Consider the following 20,951-nt stretch of genomic DNA (forward strand, 5'->3'; position numbering starts at 1 on the left):
TGATTTTAATAGGACTCTTTTGGTTGGACAGAAACACAATTGAAATGATAATTGGTGAAAAGTGGGGCTTGACTCAGTGGGTATGGACTGGCAGCTGATATTTGGACCTATCAGCTATAGGCAGTGGAGTCATGTGGCATAAGATTGATATTGGTGGTTCCAGACAATGAGTTAAGTTTATTGTGTGTGTGGCTGCCATAAATTGGATTGGAGCACTCCAGCTCCAGCTGATGCATTCCTGCTTTGCTTCCAGATCAGAGAGGTTTATTCATGAACCAGATTACTTCTTCCCCAAGACCATTCCTAGAACCAATACCTTCCTTACCTTTCTGCTACACCCTTAGGTTGATATCTAAGAGGAAGAGCTAGATTTATCTTCCATATTTTTCTTTTCAAAAGACCATAGTATTTCATATTTGATTTTGGTCTTCATTTGGTCTTCAGATTTAAAAAGAAACAGAATCACGAAGTTTATAGGAAAGTCATTATTTAGTATTATAAGTTGCTACTTTGTCAAGTCACATTGCCTTTTCAAAATGATAGCTGAATATTTTAATCTTCAACCTCCAGTTACATGGAATTATCTTTCTAGTAAATCTGAGTCTCTTTATAGCAATTTTATTCATTCAGTAAATGTATTTCTGTGCCTACCCTGTGATTGAAGGTGGAAATAAAGAAAGGGAGAAGGACTGGAATATGGGTAGAATGGATTTTTATCTGCTTTAAATGAGTACGAGAGGGCCTCCCCAGTGGCGCAGTGGTTGAGCGCTGGGTTGCGAAGCTGCCCGAGGTCTCTGCAGCGCCGGTTCGATCCCCGGCCGCTGGGTGAGGGTCCCACATGGTGCGCAGACTTCTCCTGCCACCCACTGCTCCCCTCAGCAGCATACTTCGTTAGTCTGCCTGCTCTGCTCTCCGCTCTAACTCTGGTGAATTCTCTCACTCTCCCGCGATTCTGACTGTACCCAGTGCTTGTATAAATAAATAAATAAATCTTAAAAAATAAATAAATAAATGAGTACAGAGACCTTTCCTTGCAAGGTCAGTCTGCCCAAAGTAACACTGATATTTGACTGATAGTTATTTCAGTTGAATTACAACTTTGGATGAAACTAGGGTAGGGGAAGCAGTTCATAATCATTTATTAACAGTTAAACATTTTAAGATATGGAATATTTCTAAATATAGTGTACTCTTCAAGCACCCATCTACTCACTACCCAGTTTTATTGTTAAAAATCTTTACTAAATGGGGCCTCCCCTGGTGGCGCAGTGGTTGAGCGCTGGGTTACAAGGCTGCCCACAGCCTCTGCAGTGCCAGCTCAATCCCCAGCCACCAGCGAGGGTCCCACAAAAAAAAAAATCTTTATCATATGTGCTTCACTCTTGAAAGAAAATTATTTATATATGCATATATGTAACATTTTTTATATGACCAACCATTTAGTCCAGTACCATTAATCTTCCCCTTTATCACTGATTTATGAAATCATTTTCATCATGCACTAATATCCCACATTCAAGCCAGTCTGTTCTACTCTATTCTACATGATTGCTCTATTTGTATATACCTACACAGATATAGCATTGTTCTATTAAAGCTTTATGGTAAGCCTTAATATCTGGTATAATAAGTTTACTTTTCTTTTTCAAAGCTGTCTTTTCTTTTCTTGGCACTTTTTGGAGTCATCTAATACAAGTTTATCAAGTTCCAGGAAAAACACCTTGTTGGTATTTAGATTGCTAGCATTTATATCTATTTGTTAGGTATAGAGTAATTGCCATCATATTGGGTCATCTCTATAAAGAAGGTATTTTGTATCCTTCAACAAACTTTATAATTTTCTCCATAAAGGTCTTAGAAATAGTCTGTTAGATTTATTTCTGTAAAATCCCTAGAGATTTTAATTGTAATTATAAACGGAATTTTTCTATTTTAATTATATCTTCTAATTTCTTATTGCTGGCATATGGGTGTGTTATTTTGTATATTGATCTAGGATCCAACATCCTTCCCGAAACTTACCTGTTTTCATGACTTACAGATTTTTTTCTTGGATTTTTAATGTAGAGAGTCTTTAATCTGTGGAAGATGAATGTTTTGTTTCCTCATTCCAATTATTTCTTTTCTTGTTTTTACTGCATTTGCTATATCTCCTGTATATCATTGAATAGAAATGCTGATGGAGGACTTCTTGTGGCTGGGAATATTTCTGGGGAGCAATTTCATCATTTGAGCTTTGAGTCTCATTTACTGTTTTCTTCTCAGAGTAATAGCGCCCCTTTTTTTGTTCATTTGAATTATGTTGGATTTCCCCACACTAGTGACAATCATTCTAAGGAGGGGGAAAAATGAGAAGTTTGGTCAGTTTCCTCAATATCTTAGTTCAAGAGCGCCCTCCTCTGTTGGAACAATGAAGTTAATTTATTTCATGAAAGCAATCTTTTTGGAATGGTACTGGTTTTGCGTTTTATTTTTAGATCCCTTAATTTTGGGGCTTTTTTTCTATTCATATTTTTGCTGGTTGTCCCCCTCCTCACCAGAAATAATGCCTTCCCAAGACTTCCTTTCTGGTCTTGTATACTTTCCAAGCCTTTTTCTTCAAAAACTAGTATTTAGGTACTTAGACTTGTTGTCAGTATCGCTCCATCAGAAAAGGATGCTGTCTTCTGGGGGCAATTCCTTTCTGTTCTGTCCCCACAGGGACTTGCCACCCTCTCCTCGCTTTAGGGTAATCCCCACTTGATTTTGTTCTAGCACAGCTCTGGATCTAGCTGTATTACTGAACAATATTCTCTTAACAATATGTAACCAAAGTTTGTAGTATTTTCTATTTTCAAATCTATACTAGGGCAATTGTGTGATTTTATTTGTTTTGCTATTGATATTTTGGAGAATGTATGTAGAAATTTAGATACTGGAAACAAACTCTAGAAACATGTTATAATCTCACTCCATGTGGAGTTGTTCTCTTACCTTTGTGATTATATTGTGGTTTTTTGTTTGTTTGTTTGTTTGTTTGTTTGTTTTTTGCCTTGCATACGCTATATGTTGTTAGTTTAGGTTTACTGATTTAGATTTAATGACTTAGGATTATTTTATTTTACTGGTGATTTGTTCCTTTAATAAATAGGTAATGATCTTTATAACTAATAATTTTTTACTCCAGGACTATTAGAGATAATATTAAGAACAACTAACTTGCTTTGGATTAATATTTGCTAGATATACCCTTTGCTATACTTTTACTAAGAAAATAATTTTATTCTAGATATGAAAACTTAAAATTGAACTACACAATACAATTTCCTGTTCAACTTAAATTTGAGAAAAATACTTTCCTAATGCATTTAACTCCTTTGCTTTCATTGTGATTACAAAAACATATAGGTTTATTTTTGTGATTTTGACTTATGCACAGATATTATTTTCTTTTCTTCCTATTAATCTCCTCTCCTACTTTCTAGTAGATTTCTTAAAAACCTGATTTGCTGGTTGAAAGTTATACTTCTAATTTTTATTCTTTCAATTGTGTTAGTACTCAAATTTTAGTGTGCATCAGAATCTTCTGGAGTGCTTGTTGAAACACAGATTGCTGCCAACCAGAGTTTTTAATTCAGTAGGTCTGATTTGGGACTCAAAAATTTCCATTTATAATTAGTTCCATGGTGATGCTGATGCTACTACTTTGGAAACCACAAAAGCCCATCAGAAGTTGGTGATTATCACCAGGAAAATATTAGCACATCCTTCTGAGTTGGACTTTCTTGTGTTTTGAAATTTCTTTACTTGTTGAATTCTTACTTTCCCACCAGCCCAGCCTTGCATTAAAACATTCAGTTTTCCTTTTACTCAATATTTTTAGGTGTGTAACTCAGAGGAATTTCTTAAACCATATAGCTCTATAACATTGCCAGGAATAAAAATGGAGATTTAAGGGCCTCCCCAGTGGCACAGCGGGTTGAACATGGTGCTGTGAAGCTGTCCGTAGAAGCTGTCTGTAGCCTCTGCAGTGCGGGTTTGATTGCTGGCCAGCCAGGGAGATTCCCACTTGGTGTGCAGGCCTCTCCTGTTGTGCCGGCTGCTCCCCTCAGCAGTGTATTTCAGTCTGTCTGCTCCCTGCTCTGACTCTGGTGAATCCTCTCACCCTCGTGCGCCTCTGATCTGTGCCCCAGCTCTTGTATAAAAATAAATAAATCTTTAAAAAACAAAAAGAAATGGAGATTTAATATCTTGTATGAGAATAATTTTCCTTCATGCTGACACCAACCAGAGCAAATTTGCCAGGACTGGTGATGAGCTTTTCTGATCCCTTTATATGAAGGTATAACTTGTATAGAACCATAGCTGTAAGAAAGAATTTTGCTCTCTGACTCTAGTGAAGACAAGGCCATGTCTCCTGCCCTTGATACACTGTTCAAACTGTAGCACCTGAACTTGGGACATCAGTTTATGGCTTCCCACTCTAATTAATAAATATCATTTTCATTTCTATCCCCTCAGGACTTCCTTTAGAGCTTGACTATATTGTTAATTTAGGGAGGGAGAAAATATTTCATCCAGCATTTCTGTGTGCTTAATGGGGTGGAGTTTGGGGAAACTGTAATCCCAGTCCATCTGTTTGTCTTTGATTATCTTTCGGTTATCATCTAACAGAGAACATAGGGCACAAGGTCAAAAGAATTGAGAAGCAGGAAGTGGGTTATAAAAAGAATCCCAGAATCTAGAACATAGAGTATATACCACTAAATTTTTTTAAATATCCTTTTTTTTTTTTTTGAGTTGTTCTTTTCTTAAATATTGACTTACTTCTCTTAGGTGTACATTGACAACATATGCTGAAGAATATGCTCCACCATATGATTATCAACCACTTGTGAGTAAAAGAAGGTTGAAAAACCTCATTCCAATATTTATTTATATGATTAAAATGATTTTTTACCTCTGGTATAACTAGTCAAGCTTGGGGAAAAAGGAGAAATTACTCAAATTTATGGTATTGTACATTTATTTGAATATTAACTATTTGTGGATGTCAATGGAATGTTTTGTGGTCATGACTTATTTCAGGAAGTTTATAGATTTCAGGGAGAAAAATATTACAGTGTCCAAAATATGTTTACTTTTTTCCTCATCTTGTTTTATTGTATCCTCCCTGAATTCATTTTATCTGGAGTAACAATCTACCTTTCTACTCATTTGTACTGCATCAAAACATGAAAGTGGCTTGATTTAGTTCTGTGAAATGCCTATGTTGATAAAATATGTCCAGTTTATAACTTCAATATATTTATACTTAAAAAATTATACAGCAGAAACCAAACAAGCCTGCTTCCTATTAGCCTTGTTGTGGAAGTCTTAACTAGTGAAATAGATGAGGTTTCGCTATTGAAAAAGGGGAGAAAAACAATCATCTTCACTTTCACTTAGTATAGTTAGCTTCTTAGGAAAACCACAGTACAAAACTAAGAGGTAATTAGAATAAATAATGCTGTTAAGAAGGTGATCAAATACAAATAAATATGTCAAAGACAATAGCTTCCCTTCATATCAGCACTAACTGTTTAGTAAACCATGCAAGAAAAAAATATACGAATTTATTACAACAACAAATACTGAAAAATTTTTGTAAGGAGATTTCTACCATGATCAGTAAAGAAGAAAGTTGTCACTTTGAACAAATTATTTACATAGGCTACTTCCCCAGCAAGAGGTAAGTGCCCCTCTGCTTTGGGAATAATAAAACATGGCAAAAGTGACCCTGTGTGTTTTAGGCCTGCCTATTAAGAAGTCTACTTCCAACTCTTGGAGCCCTGTGCCACCATAGAAAATCCAGTGAACTTTACTGGAGGAAATGGGCCTGAGGAGGAACTCTGACAAGATTGCCTTAGGGTGAGAGAGCCTAGCTTCCCTGAACTCCAGGTTGAGTTGCCATCTAACAATAATCCAGCAGACCAACAAGAAGATAATAATAATCACTTTTGTAGCCATTATTTAAAAAAAATATACTTCCAAAGATAACTGAGCCAGAAATATCAAGTAAAAGGGAACAAATACCATTTTATAGAATTGAAAAATTAAACTATTTATAAATTACATTTATAAATTCCCAATAGGTTTTTTTTCTATTAGAACTCTGAGAATTATTTGAAAGAATACACAAATAAGAATAATTTGAAGTATTTTGAAAGAGTGTGTTTTAGTATTCACTACCCATTTTAGTATTCACTACCTTCATGATATGTTAAATTCTTTTTTTCTCATTAAAAATAGCATTCAAATCTTAGAAAACAAGAAAATATGATAGTTCATGAGCCAGTATGCTTAATATATAAACAGCTCATACATATTGGTAGGAAGAGTGTTAAGACCCAGTAAGTGAGTGAAAGGCAAAGATACACAATTTACAAAGTAGGAAATATGATTAACTAATTGGTAATACAGGGAGAATCCCCCTTTTTTTTATACAAGAGCTGGGGTGCAGGCCAGAGGCACGGGAAGGTGAGAGGATTCACCAGAGACAGAGCAAGGAGCAGGGAGCAGAACAGGCAGACGACAGAAATACACTGCTGAGGGTCGCAGCAGGCACGACAGGAGAGGTCTACCACACCATGTGGGATTCTCGCCAGCAGGTGGAGATTGAACCGGTGCTGCAGAGGCTGTGGACAGCTTCACAGCACGGTGCTCAACCCGCTGTGCCACCGGGGAGGCCCCAAGAATCTCCATTTAACAAATAATAAAAGATGTGAATTAACACAAAGAAAATGTTTTTGCCAACAAAATTGCCAGTATTTCAAAAAATAATAATACTCAGTATGGTGAAGATGGGGTGAGATTGGTACTTTTATATGTTGTCAGACAGATTATAAATTATCTTTCAGCAAGGGAATGTGGCAATATGTTTCAAGATACTAGTTGACCTAATAGTTCACCTTCTAAGAAATTTCCCATAAGAAAAATAATTCAAAATAGGAATAAAATTTATATTGAAAGGGAAAAATTAAATAATTTATCACTGAATTATTTATAATAGCAAGACTTGGAAAGTAGTTAATGTTTCAATATTAGGGTAGCATTAAATAAATATATTTAAATCATATGGATATTTTAATGTAAACTATGTAAAATATAGAGGAAAAAAGCTGAACAACTGACAAAATGCTAGTAAAATTGGTCATTGAATGATGTAATTCTAGGTAATTTTCTTCTTTACTCTTTTTATGATTTTCTGATCCAATAAGCATAATAATTAGAAAAAACACAAAAATGTATTATTTTTAAAAATGCAACTCAACCTCATTTCCTATGTACATGGGATTTGGCTCTATCTCTGAAGCAAAATGTAGTTGCAAGATACATAATTAAAAACTCACAAAATTTATTTATTTTTTTTTTCATTTTTACATCATTTTTCATTTTTAAACAATATTTGCTTCCCCCCACTCCCTCAGGTATAGTCCCCATAGAGTTTCCTTCACCAATGCACCCGTGCACCATCATGGTCCTGCACCTCAGTCCCCTGTGCTCTTCCCTCCCTCCCTCTGATCCCTCTCCCTTCTCTTCCCCTGCAGTATGTCTCTGATTTATAATTGTCTGTTTTTGCTTTGTTGTGTTTTGTACTGTTATTATTTTTTTACATTGATGTCTTGTTTGGTTCCCCTGTATTCCTGCTATAAGTGAAACTATCTGATATTTTTCTTTTTCCTTCAGGCTTATTTCACTGATCATAATTCCTTCTAATTCCATCCACGTTGCAGCAAATGGAATGAGTTTATCTTTTTTGATTGCTAATATTCCATTGTGCATATATGCCACATCTTCTTGATCCAGTCATCTATTTTTTGGGCATTTGGGTTGTTTCCAGGTTTTACCTATTGTAAATAGTGCTGCAATAAACATAGGTGTACAAGTGCTCTTTTGAACCATTGTTTTTGTGTTCTTTGGGTAGATCCCTAGGAGTGGAATTGCCGGGTCATATGGTAGCTCCATTTTTAGTAGATTAAGGAAGCTCCAGATAGCTTTCCATAGTGGTTGGACCAGTTTGCATTCCTACCAGCAATATAGAAGATTTCCTTTTTCACATCCTCTCCAACATTTGTTGTTGCTTGTTTTTTTGATAATGTGCCATTCTTACTGGTGTAAGGTGGTATCTCAATGTGGTTTTAATTTGCATTTCCCTGATGATGAGGGATGTTGAACATTTTTTCATATGCCTATTGGCCATTTGCATTTTCTCTTTGGAGAAATGTCTTTTAAGTTTTTCTGCCCATATCTTGACTGGATTGTTGTTGTTGTTGTTGTTGTTGTTGAGTCATGTGAGTTCTTTGTATATCTTTGTGATCAGTCCCTTATCAGTTGAGTGGAGTGCAAAGATTTTTCCCCAATCAGTGGGGTGTCTCTATTTTGGTTAATGTCTTTTTTGCTGTGCAGAAGGTTTTCAGCTTGATGTAATCCCAGGTGTTAATCTTTTCCTTGACTTTCTTTGCTTTGGGTGATGAGTCTTTAAAGATGTTATTGCGATGTATGTCTTTAGTATTTTACCTATATTTTCTTCTATATATTTTATGGTTTCAGGTCTTATGTCCAGTTCTCTTATCCATTTTGAGTTGATTTTTGTGCATGGTGAGAGGTAGTGATCTATTTTCATTTTTTTACATGTGGTGGTCCAGTTTTCCCAGCACCATTTATTGAACAAACTGTCCTTGTTCCATTGCATGTTCTTTGCTCCTTTTTCAAAGGAGTGTGGAAAAACACTTTGCATATAAGTGTGGAAAAACTCACAAAATTTAAAAGATTGATTTTCCCATAGGCATAAATATAAATAATGTGGACTATTCTCAGAGCACATAAATCTTTAGCTGTTGTGTTATATACTCATGCTTTTAATTTTTTAGCATTATTTCTAATATTTTTCATGTTGTTTATTTCCACTTTAGTAGTAGAGCATGCCCTGGCAGTTGTTTGGTTTTATTTAGAGTTTTGTTTATTAATTTCTAACTTCCATGCCAAAATAATTGATTTTTGAGGCATGATTTTTGCAATGCTTTCTGCACCCCCATTTAATAAATGCTTGCATTATATTGTTATAAGATGTATAAATATTTTAAATTATAATAATAGTGGATGGTTAAATAACAGCAGATTAGTGACTAAACTCTGACATGGAAGTCACCATTCATACAAAATGTATGGTTCATGAAATTCTGACAAAGAAAGAATATTTTTCACTTGCCTGAGACTTCACCATTTACATAAACACAATTCATCATTCGCTCAGGCAACCATCTTTGCAACCATGCAATTCTTGAGGAAATATTAAATTATTTAGTTTCATAATTCAAATTTTATGCATGAATTGAGAGTTTATTAATCTTTATATTATGGTCTTTTTTATTTGCTTAATTCATATTTGTATAGAGTAGATTGGCATTATAGGGATTCAGAATGGAATGCAAGTTATTGTCACATGGCTCTAGATGTAAATAAGATGATATAAAGTAGTAGGAAGCTATGAAATAATTTTCAAGAAGAAAAATGGAAGATAATTGTGAGAGCAACACCTCTTATGGCACATCCCAATTTCAGTGAAAAATGCCTTCTCTTAAAAGCTTCCCTATCTGTCTTATAAAGAACCAAGATAAAAGAAAAGTTTAAAAAAATGGTACATTAGAGGATTCTCCCAAGGGTGACTATTTGTAGGGGAGGTGAACCTTTAGACAGGAGACAAATAAGCTGAACATAATGGTGGAGAGTCAACTGAACACACTCAGGATGAGTAAAGAAAATAATTATCTCAGCTCAGAATGGGACTAGCAAACTCAGGAAGTTGAAAAGTCAAAAAATGTTGAGAAAAAGAATAAGTAAGGCAGGAGTGTAGGAGCGAGAGTTAGAATTAGAGATAATGAGCAAAGGGGATGTACTAGAAGTTATTAGAATTTCAGAAGTAGAACAATTCTGGGAAATTATAGAGTCCAAGGAAATGGGAGAGAGTTTCTATAATGGATTCAAAGCATTTGACTTCAGAAGGTGAAAAACCGGTAAGCCAGAATATTGGCTAAATGCTAAATATGGGTGTTGGAAATCTTCCTACATAGTAGCAAAAATGGTGGGATCAAAGACTAAGCCAGATCACGAAGCCCATAATAAACTTTGGGGGATCACTTTGGAGATTAAATGGTTCCTTAAGCCATGCAGTTGCCGTTTAGGTATAGCTGATTGGTCAGAATCAGTTGTGATATATGTACCATTTGTATTCCTTTATAGTGCTGTCCATTGAATTCTTTCCAAGCGTATGAGCACCTATAAACCAAAAAATCTTGCATATTCTAATTACCTAGGGATAGAAAGTTGAAGAAATTTTTAATAGAGAACTGTTTCATAATTGACAGGTTGGCCACAAAGATTCCAAAATCAGTATTCTATAGTAGGTAAGAGAAGAGGTTGTATTTGTTTAACAATTATTTCCAACAATGGCAGGATTGGCCATTCCTATCATTGGAACTCTATGCACTGGTAACATAAAACGTTGTTAAAATATTGATATTCTGTGCTGATTGGAAGTTAGCTATGAGCTTGAGTCCCCCTGGGATCCAGTCTCCTGAGCAGCCCTAGCTCCTCCCCTGGACTCTTTGAACTCAGGATTGCATTATGACTTTCCTGGCCCTAAGTGCTTTTGCTGTCATGGACTCCTGCCATTAAAAAAAAACCAAGAACATTAAACTATACAATTGTGTTGACTTAAAGACAAGTTGAATTATCTTATTTTTTTCTGGATTTAAAGTCTTATTAAAGAAATATATTTCTTAGATGATATTCTTATTGGTATTTTGTAAATGTTACACCTCTTTTCTTCCTTATTTTATAGTATATCCTTGCCAAATTATGACTTAGTTATTATATTTTATGACCATGTTATATAACCGTATTATTGTTAACCCTCCTGAGTTTTACACAAAACTAAAGCATACAATACTCATTTGTTTTTCTGGAAAAAACCTCTATTTTAAGCAAAGTTTTCTGAATAATGGCTGCCATTGATTTCTCACCTAAATTGTTTCTGAATATCATAGTACCAGCATCATTTCCTGGCTTTTGTATCTGTTTCTATCATTTGATTTATTGTGGTAAAATATGTGATGTAAAATTTACTATTTTAACTGTTTTAGGTACAATTTAGTGGCACTAAGCTTTATATTAGCATTCAAGGCCTGTTTCTTTTTAAGGCTCTGTCTTGTATTTTTCATCCATTCTATATGCCCCCTTTTTTTAAGATTTATTTCTATTTATATGAGAACTGGGGTACAGATCAGATGCATGGGAGGGTGAGAGAATTCACCAGAGACAGAGCGGGGAGTAGAACAGGCAGACAGACCAAAGACACTGCTGAGGGGTGCAGCAGGCGAGGCAGGAGAGGTCTGCCACGCCATGTGGGTTTCTACCTGGCTGGCAGGGAATCGAACCGGCGCTGCAGAGGTTGTGAACAGCTTCACAGCACAGCGCTCAACCGGCAGTGCCACCAGGGAGGTCCTATATGTCCATTTTTAGCAAGAAATAGTCTCAAAGAGAGTTAGAGTTTATAAGATACAGTGAGTATTCAACCCAGGAAATAATCCACAGAAAGCTGTTCTGAGAAACAGTTTGAATTTAGCTTATATAGATAGGAACAGTAAGTCTTTGACATTAAGTATGCAATTATTCTTTAAAGGAAGGACTTGTAGATCTGAGTTGTCCCATCAGTGGATGTGAAAAGACTGGCTTTACCTGCATAGGCTACAGTGGAGCTTATTCAGGTTGTAAATCTCTGAAGATACTTGCTGATGTGAGGGGGCCCAGAAAGTTTTATAACATGTCCACACCATTATTTTCTGCAATTTTATTTTGCAACCAAATGGGATGTATCCATTGTCTGGTTGCTTTTCCCCTACTTCTTAATTAATAGGCTATTATAGTTAAACATTTTGGCTATACTTTAAAGGTTTTTATGAGCCTCTTAGACAAGGAAGGAAATGAGTAGAAAATTAAATGGTAAAGGCACAGAACCTTCCTGTAATCAGTTGAAGCTTCTAAATAAAGTACTTCCACTTAGTTCTGTACTAGGATAATTCTGAGGCCCCCAACCCTTGAGCATCAATCTGCTGCCATGACACTCACTCCCAGAGCTTTCCACCCAGCCTTTGATTACCAATACAGAAATTAGTGTCAGCCTGAAAGTCCCTCTAGCAGGGTTCACAAACTTTCTAAACTCAAACTGACTGCAATTAATTATGGACAGCAGCACACCCTTTCTCCTATAGTTGTATACAAATTTCCTTCAAAGGAAAGTTCTTAGAAATTTTTAGAACCAGTATTTAATCCTTTTCCTTTTTGTGTTTTTTTTTTTTTTCCCTGGGGGGAGGGTTCTGTTTGGAAAAAGAATAGCTTTAAAAGTTGTACAATATATATGGGTGGCCATGCGAAATAATCATGTATAAGCTTTGTACTTTAGAATAAAATGGCTTTGCCAAACTTTTAACCAAAAAATTAAAACTGAAATTTAGCTAATATTCTAGGCTTCATGATGTGTCATCACGACTTTTCTGTGTTACTTTTCTTGGTACTGCCTCTGAATATACCCTCTGAATATATCCTTTTTGTCCTGTAAATATTCTGACTCAGTATCTACTAACAAAGGAATAATAGCCATTTGCTTGATATGCTTGTTTATCTAATTATGTGCTATTGACTGAGATGAAATTAAGAGACAGTTTTAGAGTCGTTTGCAAATGAGTTAGTGGTAGGGGATGGAATTGGGGAAGAGGGAAAGGGTCATGTGGTCATATCTAGTATCTTTTGATCCGTGTCAGGATGTTCCAAAGTGCTGCTGCTAGTTAACCATGGCAACTGTTCTCTGTTACTTGGGTTCTGAAAGAGCTAGTATCTTTTTGAGCCTAAATACATTGCCTGAAAGATTTCAGTGTGTGTTGTACGATGTGTGCTCACCTCATTCATATACATAGAAGTGTGACTCTGAGCTTATCAGTAAACACTTCTTGTTCTTAGTCTCAGCCAACATTCTGTCAGCATTGAGGGGCCATATTTCCTAGGCCACAGCCTCAACCTCAGGATCTGGTAGCAGTTGCTTATATCACTCCACGGGGCTTATACAGTCGCCTCAATTCACTGAGACACAATAGGATTTGACTGTTTGGGTGGACTATATAGTTGCCCATTGAGGAAGGAAGGGAGGAAAGGAAGAAGGGAGAGAAGAAGTGACAAATAATGTTTATTGAGTGTTACTTTTATAGCTGCATTTGTGAGTTATTCTTTTTTAAAAAAAAAAAATTATTTATTTATTTATACAAGCACTGGGTACAGTCAGAGGCACGGGGGGGGGGGGGGGCGAGAGAATTCACCAGAGCCAGAGTGGGGAACAGAGCAGGCAGAAGGATTGAGGTACACTGCTGAGGGGAGCAGCGGGCGGCAGGAGAGGTCTGCACGCCATGTGGAACCCTCACCCAGCCGCCAGGGATCGAACTGGCACTGCAGAGGCTGCAGGCAGCTTTGCAAACCAGCGTTCAACTGCTGCGCCACCGGGGAGGCCCTGTGAGTTATCCTTAATGAACTTGAGAGGAAAAAATATCCAATAGAAATGAAATAATTTTAAATGTAGTGAGAAAATGATTGAAGGGGTCTGTCTGAGATGCCTGTAATCCACAACCCCGTAGGTTGACAAAGTAGATTTGGCTATAGGAGAATTGTTCTTTTCCTCCCACATCAATGCATTGTATGCTTAGAAGAAAAGCTTATTAGCAAAAGACAAGTGCATAAAAGTGGTAAGGAATTTTATACATGATGTATACTGAAAATAATGAAACAAAATTTCATAGTAATCTACTTTAATATCTATTTTCATTCCATCCAATGTGACATTCACATAAATAAGTTTGCTGCCTCAAATACCTTTTTAAGAGTAAATGGAGTACCCCAAATGAGCATACTTATGGGCATGCTCGGGGAAAATGTTCTTTGCTGTATGAATGCCAGGTGGCTAATAGCTATCTGTAATGGTGGACACAAGGTTAGTTCTCAGTGACTGATTTGGCCAGGACACATAACCCATTATGCATTTTTATGGATGAAGACTGTGCTTTCAAATTATCTTATGATATTAAATTAGGCAGAGTTACTGATATTCCAGGAAGCAGGTCTAAAACTAAAAATGACCTTGGAAAATAAAACGCAAAAACAAAAGGTCCTAAAGAAAAATGGTGAAATCAAATAAGAATAAGTAAAACCAAAGACCAGCCCCTTGGAAAATTGGGGGCAGGGGAAACTGGGTGTACAGTTGACTAAGAAACAGCAATGCTATTTTACCTGAAAAAAAAGGTTCAAGAAATAATGGTACTTAGAGTAAGACTATATCACCCAAAGATGATAGGTGATAGGCATGAGAAGAAGAAGAAGAAGAGAATGGAGAACTAAGAATAAGACAACACATCACTTAAAGATAACACTGACACAGGTCACTGACATGAGTGGTAAAATGCCATGTTCATGTTTGTATTTCATAATGAGAAAAGTCCCCTGGGGAAACCATTTAATATATAGCACCCTCCTGTAACATTCTAACCTGCTTTTCTTTGTTCTGTTAAAAAGGAGGAAAAGAAAGAGGGAAAATGAGTGCAAAGCTTTTTTAACCTTAAAGCAAAATTTCCCTGATAATGATTTTCTTGCTGCATCTTCAGTGGTTCCTGAGTCTACAGTAAGGCCTATTTGCATTTACCTTTCTTCCTTTGACATTCTTTTTTTGCCATATTTTATCAGAATGCTTCATTCAACCTTTTTCCCTTCCCTGAAACAATACACTCAAAGATGACCAGTGTTTCTTATTGCTGGTTGTGAGTCGTAAGAGTGTTCCCTGTGTGATTCTCATTTAGAAGTAAGCAATTGCTCACTGGTCTATCACTGCACAGTCTGACTTTCTTCTTCCTCCTCCCAAAAATATTACATGGTGATAACTCTTACTCTCTGTTTCTGTCCTTCATGACTTCTTTATGGACCCAACCCAACTAAGAATTGAGCCCCAGAATCCTGGCCCTGTCATTTTACATAATTTCAGAGAATTCATCCACTCCCCTGGCTTCTCAACTATCACTTTTTTTCGGTCACTTATTTTTATATAATTTCAAATTTAGAGGAAAGTTAAAGAATAGCACAAGGAATTCCCATGTAATCTCTACCCAGACTTACCAAATATTTACCATGTAAGAATACCTGCATATGTTGTGCCCCCTTTTCTCCAGAGCGTTCAATGTGTATTTCCTAAGGACAAAGTCACATAGCTGTGGTACAATTTTCAACCTTAGGAAAATTGACAGTATAATTATGTAATATACAGCTCACATTCAAGTATCATCCACAGTCCCAACGATGTTCATAATAGCTGTTTTTCCCAGTGATTACTGCTGTGCATGGGGCACTGATCTCTCCAGGCCATCTGTCTGACAGCATTACCTTCCAAATAAACATTTTGTACTGATGTCATCTCAGATTAAAATTGTCTAAAATATGATTCATTATACCCACGCCCATCCTTATAACAAGTACCTCCTCCCCTAACCCCCACATCTCCCTGTCTTTTTTCATTCTTTTTAGTGGTGTTAAACTTTCCCAAAGCCATCTAGCTTTGAAGCTATGGAGCATCTTTGATTCTTTATCCCCAGTTAGCCAGAAGGTCCATGAAGTCCTTCCTGTGAGGTGTCTATTCTAGTCAACAGGATATCCATCTGTCTGTCTATCTATCTATCTATCTATCTATCTATCTATCTATCTATCTATCTATCTATGGATCAATTTGTTATAAGAAATTGGCTCATGCAATTATGGAGGTTGAGAAGTCTCATGATCTGCTTGCTGCAAGTTGTTGATCAGAAAAGTGAGTGGAGTAATTAATTCAGTCTGTCTGAAGGCCTGAAAATCAGAAGTACCAAGAACAGGATAAGGTTAATTTCTCAGCTCAAGCAGTCAGGCAGGAAAGGGCCAAATTCCTAGTTCTTCTGCCTTTTTCTTCTATTCAAGCCCTCAATGGATTGGATGCTGTCCGTTCAAATTTGGGAGGGCAAACTGCTTTGTTGAGTCCACCAACTTAAATGCTAATTTCATCTGGAAACACCTTCACAGACCAAGTCAGAAATAATGTTTACCCAAATATCTGGGTGCCCCATGATCCAGTCAAGTTTAACATAAAATTAGCTATTCCACCAATTAATAGTCATTCTTTATTCTTCCTTCTCTTCCATCCCCTGGCAAAGCTACTTTTTGTCTCATGGACTTGATTATTTTGGACAGTTCATCTAAGAAATCATACAATGTATGTTTTTTTTTGGTTTAACTCCTTTCCCTTAGCATAAATGATGCTTTGAAGATTCAGCTATGCTACAGCAGCTATCTATATTTTATTCCTTTTTTTGCCAAATAATACTTGTGTGGATAGACCACATTTGCTTATTCATCCATGAATTTATGACATGTGAGTTGCTGAAATCCAGTTCTAATCACAGTTTTAGAATGTAGTACTTCCTAACTTTAGTCTGTAGTACCTTCTGATGCCAGAATCCCTTTTCTCAAACAACATATTTAACCTTGTCTGTCACTTCATCGAAATAAACCTTCCTGTCTGGATAGGATATACTAAAGGAAGACTTTGCCCTTATGTTGAAACTCTCTACCTCCTTTTTAGTTTGACCACAACTTGGGTAGAAATGAGTAGATCCTGCCTTCCTCTGAGAGGGCAGTTTGGGCCAGTGATGCTCAAATCTTGCTTAAAGAGTTTCTATCAATATAATAAGCCACCCTCCCTTCCCAGTAGACCCCAGTGGCAAAAAACAAAAGCCAAATCCTTTTTAGAAAATGACACATATTATATAGTTTTAGGATTTAGGATTTAATTGTTTAGATTTCATTCATTTTCTTTTAATCTCTTACTTATTAAAAATGTCATGAGGGTCCTGGAGGAAAAGTAGGTCTCATGGTTAGTTGGAATTCTGGCTAAATTCCTTAATACTGGTATTTTAAAAAATTCTAAGATTTAAAGCAAACCACCTTTTCTTATATGCAAAATGGGAGTAATAATTCCTACTTCAGAGCTATTACAGATTAAAAGGCATAAATAATCAACTACCTTGCCCAACTCATAATAGGCACTCGGTAAATACATAGACACTAGAATGATTGTTATGATTAAAATTTTCAATAAAGCCAATCTAAGATTAGAATGATTGGAGTTCTTTCATTGTTTAATTGTTTTGGTGATTGTCCTAGTATTTTAAAATTAGTACCAATTTCAAGAAGGAATTATATAATCAGTTCAAGGGCTTTATGTTCCATGTCTGTCATTAACTTTTATATAATCTGAAAGAATCAATATTTTCATTGGGAACTGGTCAATGACAGTGTCTTATTTTATTCCAATAGAAGCTTTTAAAGGTACTAATGATAAATACCTTAAACATTATTTGGGATATGCTAAGGTGAATTTCTGGTAAAAGTGAATCTTTGAGCTTGGCAAACACATTGGGAACTATGACTTGACAGTGTGTGTGAAAGATATAATTTAAGATATTCTTTGGAATAATTGTAACTTGCATTAATTTAAAAAGGTATTGAATGGTACTTAATTTGTAATACTTTTGGTCTTATGTATAGATAATCATAAAAATAAATTGTTCTTTAAACCATGCATTTACAGATTAGAAAAATTTTACATGTGTAATAACATCTTTTTAGTTTTACAAATAAAACAACCATCCACTAGATTCTTCTTTCAGAATTAGAAGCAACTAAAAATTTAAGTGAATTTTTTTCATTGAGGCATGTATTTTTGAGAGATTAAATTAATCAGTTGCTTAAAAATTAGCATTTATCATAGTAACATTAACTCATTGAAGATTACCTTTTGGGAATCACTCCTTTTTACATATTTCAGTTATTCAATATTATTTCTTTTTTTTTCCCTCCATAGGATTATCCTTGTCAAGATGATTATTCAATAGTCCACAGAAAATGCCGTTCTCAGTTCACAGATCTAAATGGTTCCAAAAGATTTGGTATCAACACTTGGCATGATGAGAGTGGGATTTATGCTAACTCACATGAAAAACAAAAACTCTACCCATTAACTGGTAGTCCTATTGTCCCCTTTTTAAAATAATTAAAGGAGTCAGATTCTCTATTGAAGAAATAATGGATGTAACAATTGATGATGTGTGTCTTAATAACTGCGGTATTGAAACGGTACTTTGAAATGGAAATATTACTATAAAAACAAAATCTTACATTCTATATTAATGTGTGTATCCTTTTTATAGACATTCTGGTATTTTCCAAAGTTTAGTAAGTGTACAGCTGAAGGTATACTGCACAATTTTAGGTGGTAGTTGTTGGAATGTTATTTTATGAACTGTGTATTTTATTTTTACTAGAAAAATTCATTGATCTAGCACAGTCAACCTTATGATTGATTGACTGTGTGGCTAATTAAAAAAGTAAACTAATTTAAATTCTACTTTTAAATGAATAAAAATAGGGAGTATTCATATTTTACATGAAACTTAAATGGCCAAAGTTTGGGTAACAGTGGTCCCTATAATAATAGTGAGTATGACAGTGGGGGACAGAGGGCTGTGTCTATTTATAGATTTGGATTTATCTATGGTGTCTAGCTGCAATGTATATTATTCAAAATAGTGTTCTAAAAATTATTTTTGAGCTGCCAATTTAGAAAGCTAAAATAAAGTAATTTTTAGTGTAAGTATGCCCCATGCCATATATAATATGAATACTTAGATTTGTTTGACTATTTTTTAAAAATTTATTTATTTATGCATATAAGAACTGGGTTACAGGCCAGAGGTGTGGGGGGTGACAGGGTTCACCAGAGACAGAGTGGGGAACAGAACAGGCAGATTGACTGAAATGCACTACTGAGGGGAGTAGTGGGCGAGTCAGGAGAGGTCTGCTGCGCCATATTGTTAGTTTCCTGGCCAGGGATCAAACTCGTGCTGCAGTGGCTGCGGATAGCTTCATGGTGCTTCATCTTAACCCCTTGCACCACTGGGGAGGGCCCCATATAAAGATTTGTTTGAATTGCACATTTTACTGTGTGTCTTGTATTTTATCTGGCAACTCCACTCTAATTTCCCTTTGGTTTAGTCAATGGGAGAAGGTAATTTAAGAAATGAGAGTGCGGTCAGAGTATTTTCCTGCTTTGTGCCTTCTTGACTGGTTGACACAGGCTGGTTTTGTCCATTGACAGAAGGTAAGTTCTCTCTGTTCCTGAATTCCAGAAACCTTTCCTTTCCCAAGTTTCTTCTTAACTACGGATGGTAAACACTTTTGGCCTCCCTAGTGGTATAGAGGTTAAAGTCTTAGCACTATCAAGATAATGCCAGCCACTGCAGCACATGAATTCAATCCCAGGCCAGGGACCCACATATGGCGCAGCAGACCTCTCCCATCCCACCTGCTGCTGCCCTCAGCAGTGTATTTCAGTAGGTCCACCTGTTCTGCTCCCTACTCTACCTCTGGTGAATCCTTTTACTCTCTGCACCTCTGGCCTACACCCCAGTTCTTGTATCCATTAATAAATAAAAGTAAATCTATTTTTTAAAAAGAAGGTAAATACATTAACATCCATATACTCTTTGACCCTCCTTAACACAGTACCTGGTTACTGCCTTGATCCTTGTCACTTCTCTACTTCCTTTTCTACTTCCCACACCTTTTGAATAGCATATTTATTAAATGCTTCTCAAATAACTCAGATTGAGCATGCTATCTACTTCATGATTGGACCCCTAAACAAATGACCTTTTTGAGGCCTAATCACAAATGTCTTTTGGACCCTGACACTTTCAGTTTCCCATAGCTTTAGCAGTGTTGGCTGGAGATTCCTTTGGTGAGCCATCGAGGTACTGCCCTCCCCTCTTCAATGCTCCATCACTGGCATGGCTTTCTTCCTCTTCTTCTTCCTCTTATAGCTAATACATTGTAAATTTATCATCTTTATGTAGCACTGTGATTTTTTTCTTTTATTTACCATAACACCCATCAGAGAAAATCTCAGATGTATGACACAACGTTTTTGGTTGTGCCCAGAGTGTCCTGAGATCCCAAGAAATTATTTAGGAAATAGAAGAATAATTGTGAAAAGATTACTGATTTTATGTGTCAATTTTACTGGGCATCTTGTCCAGATATTTGACTAGACACTATTCTGGGTGTTTCTGTGAGGGTGTTTTTGGGTGAGATTTATATTTAAATTGGTGGAGTTTGAATAAAAAAGATTGCCTTTCATAATGTGTGTGGGTCTTATCCAATCAGTTGAAGGTCTAGAAATAATAAAAATGTTGAGCTTCCTGAGGCAAAAAGGAATTTTGAAATAGACTTCCTTCTATAGCTTCAGCTACAACATCAACTCTTCTCTGGGTCTTCAGCTTGATGGTCCACCCTGTGGATTTTAAACTTGGCAACATTTGTATCTATCTTTCTCTGTCCCTCCTGCTCCTCCTCCCTCTCCCCCTTTCCTTCCCTCTCCCCCTCCCCCATCAACATCTATCTAACCCTATATATAAGAGAGAAAACGTGATATATTAACATCCTATTGTTTCTGTTTCTCTGGAGAACCCTAATATAATAGTACATTGAATGCTGGGGTGGGAGGGCAAAGAAGATGGGGATGATAGTCAGAAAATCATTTTACAAAAGTGTATGGCATGGATTAGATTACCTGCAGATTACACAGAGTTTTGTTTAGGGTTGGTTTAACTGCATTGCTTTCTCTTCCCTAGCAAAATTCTCAAAATGCAGGCTAATTAGAATGATGCTATTATGGGTTTACATTAATTTATGTACATTTTCCTGTAAGAAACAAAAATATTAAACCAGTTTAAGCAATAAGCACATTTATGATTGCCCCC

At 36.1% G+C, this 20,951-nt stretch overlaps 1 protein-coding gene across 1 annotated transcript in view; it reads left to right on the forward strand.

The window, feature by feature from the left end:
* Positions 1-18,184, forward strand: part of CFAP95 (cilia and flagella associated protein 95) — a gene marked incomplete at both ends in the record, with an annotated part of 52,056 nt that extends 33,872 nt beyond the window's left edge. The window contains 2 exon segments of the mRNA XM_084237781.1: positions 4,816-4,873; positions 17,996-18,184. Of these exon segments, the coding sequence (XP_084093907.1) occupies positions 4,816-4,873; positions 17,996-18,184 (247 nt within the window).
* Positions 18,185-20,951: the final 2,767 nt, after the last annotated feature.

Source organism: Talpa europaea (assembly GCF_964194135.1).
Source record: "Talpa europaea genome assembly, chromosome: 7".
Lineage (NCBI taxonomy): Eukaryota > Metazoa > Chordata > Mammalia > Eulipotyphla > Talpidae > Talpa > Talpa europaea.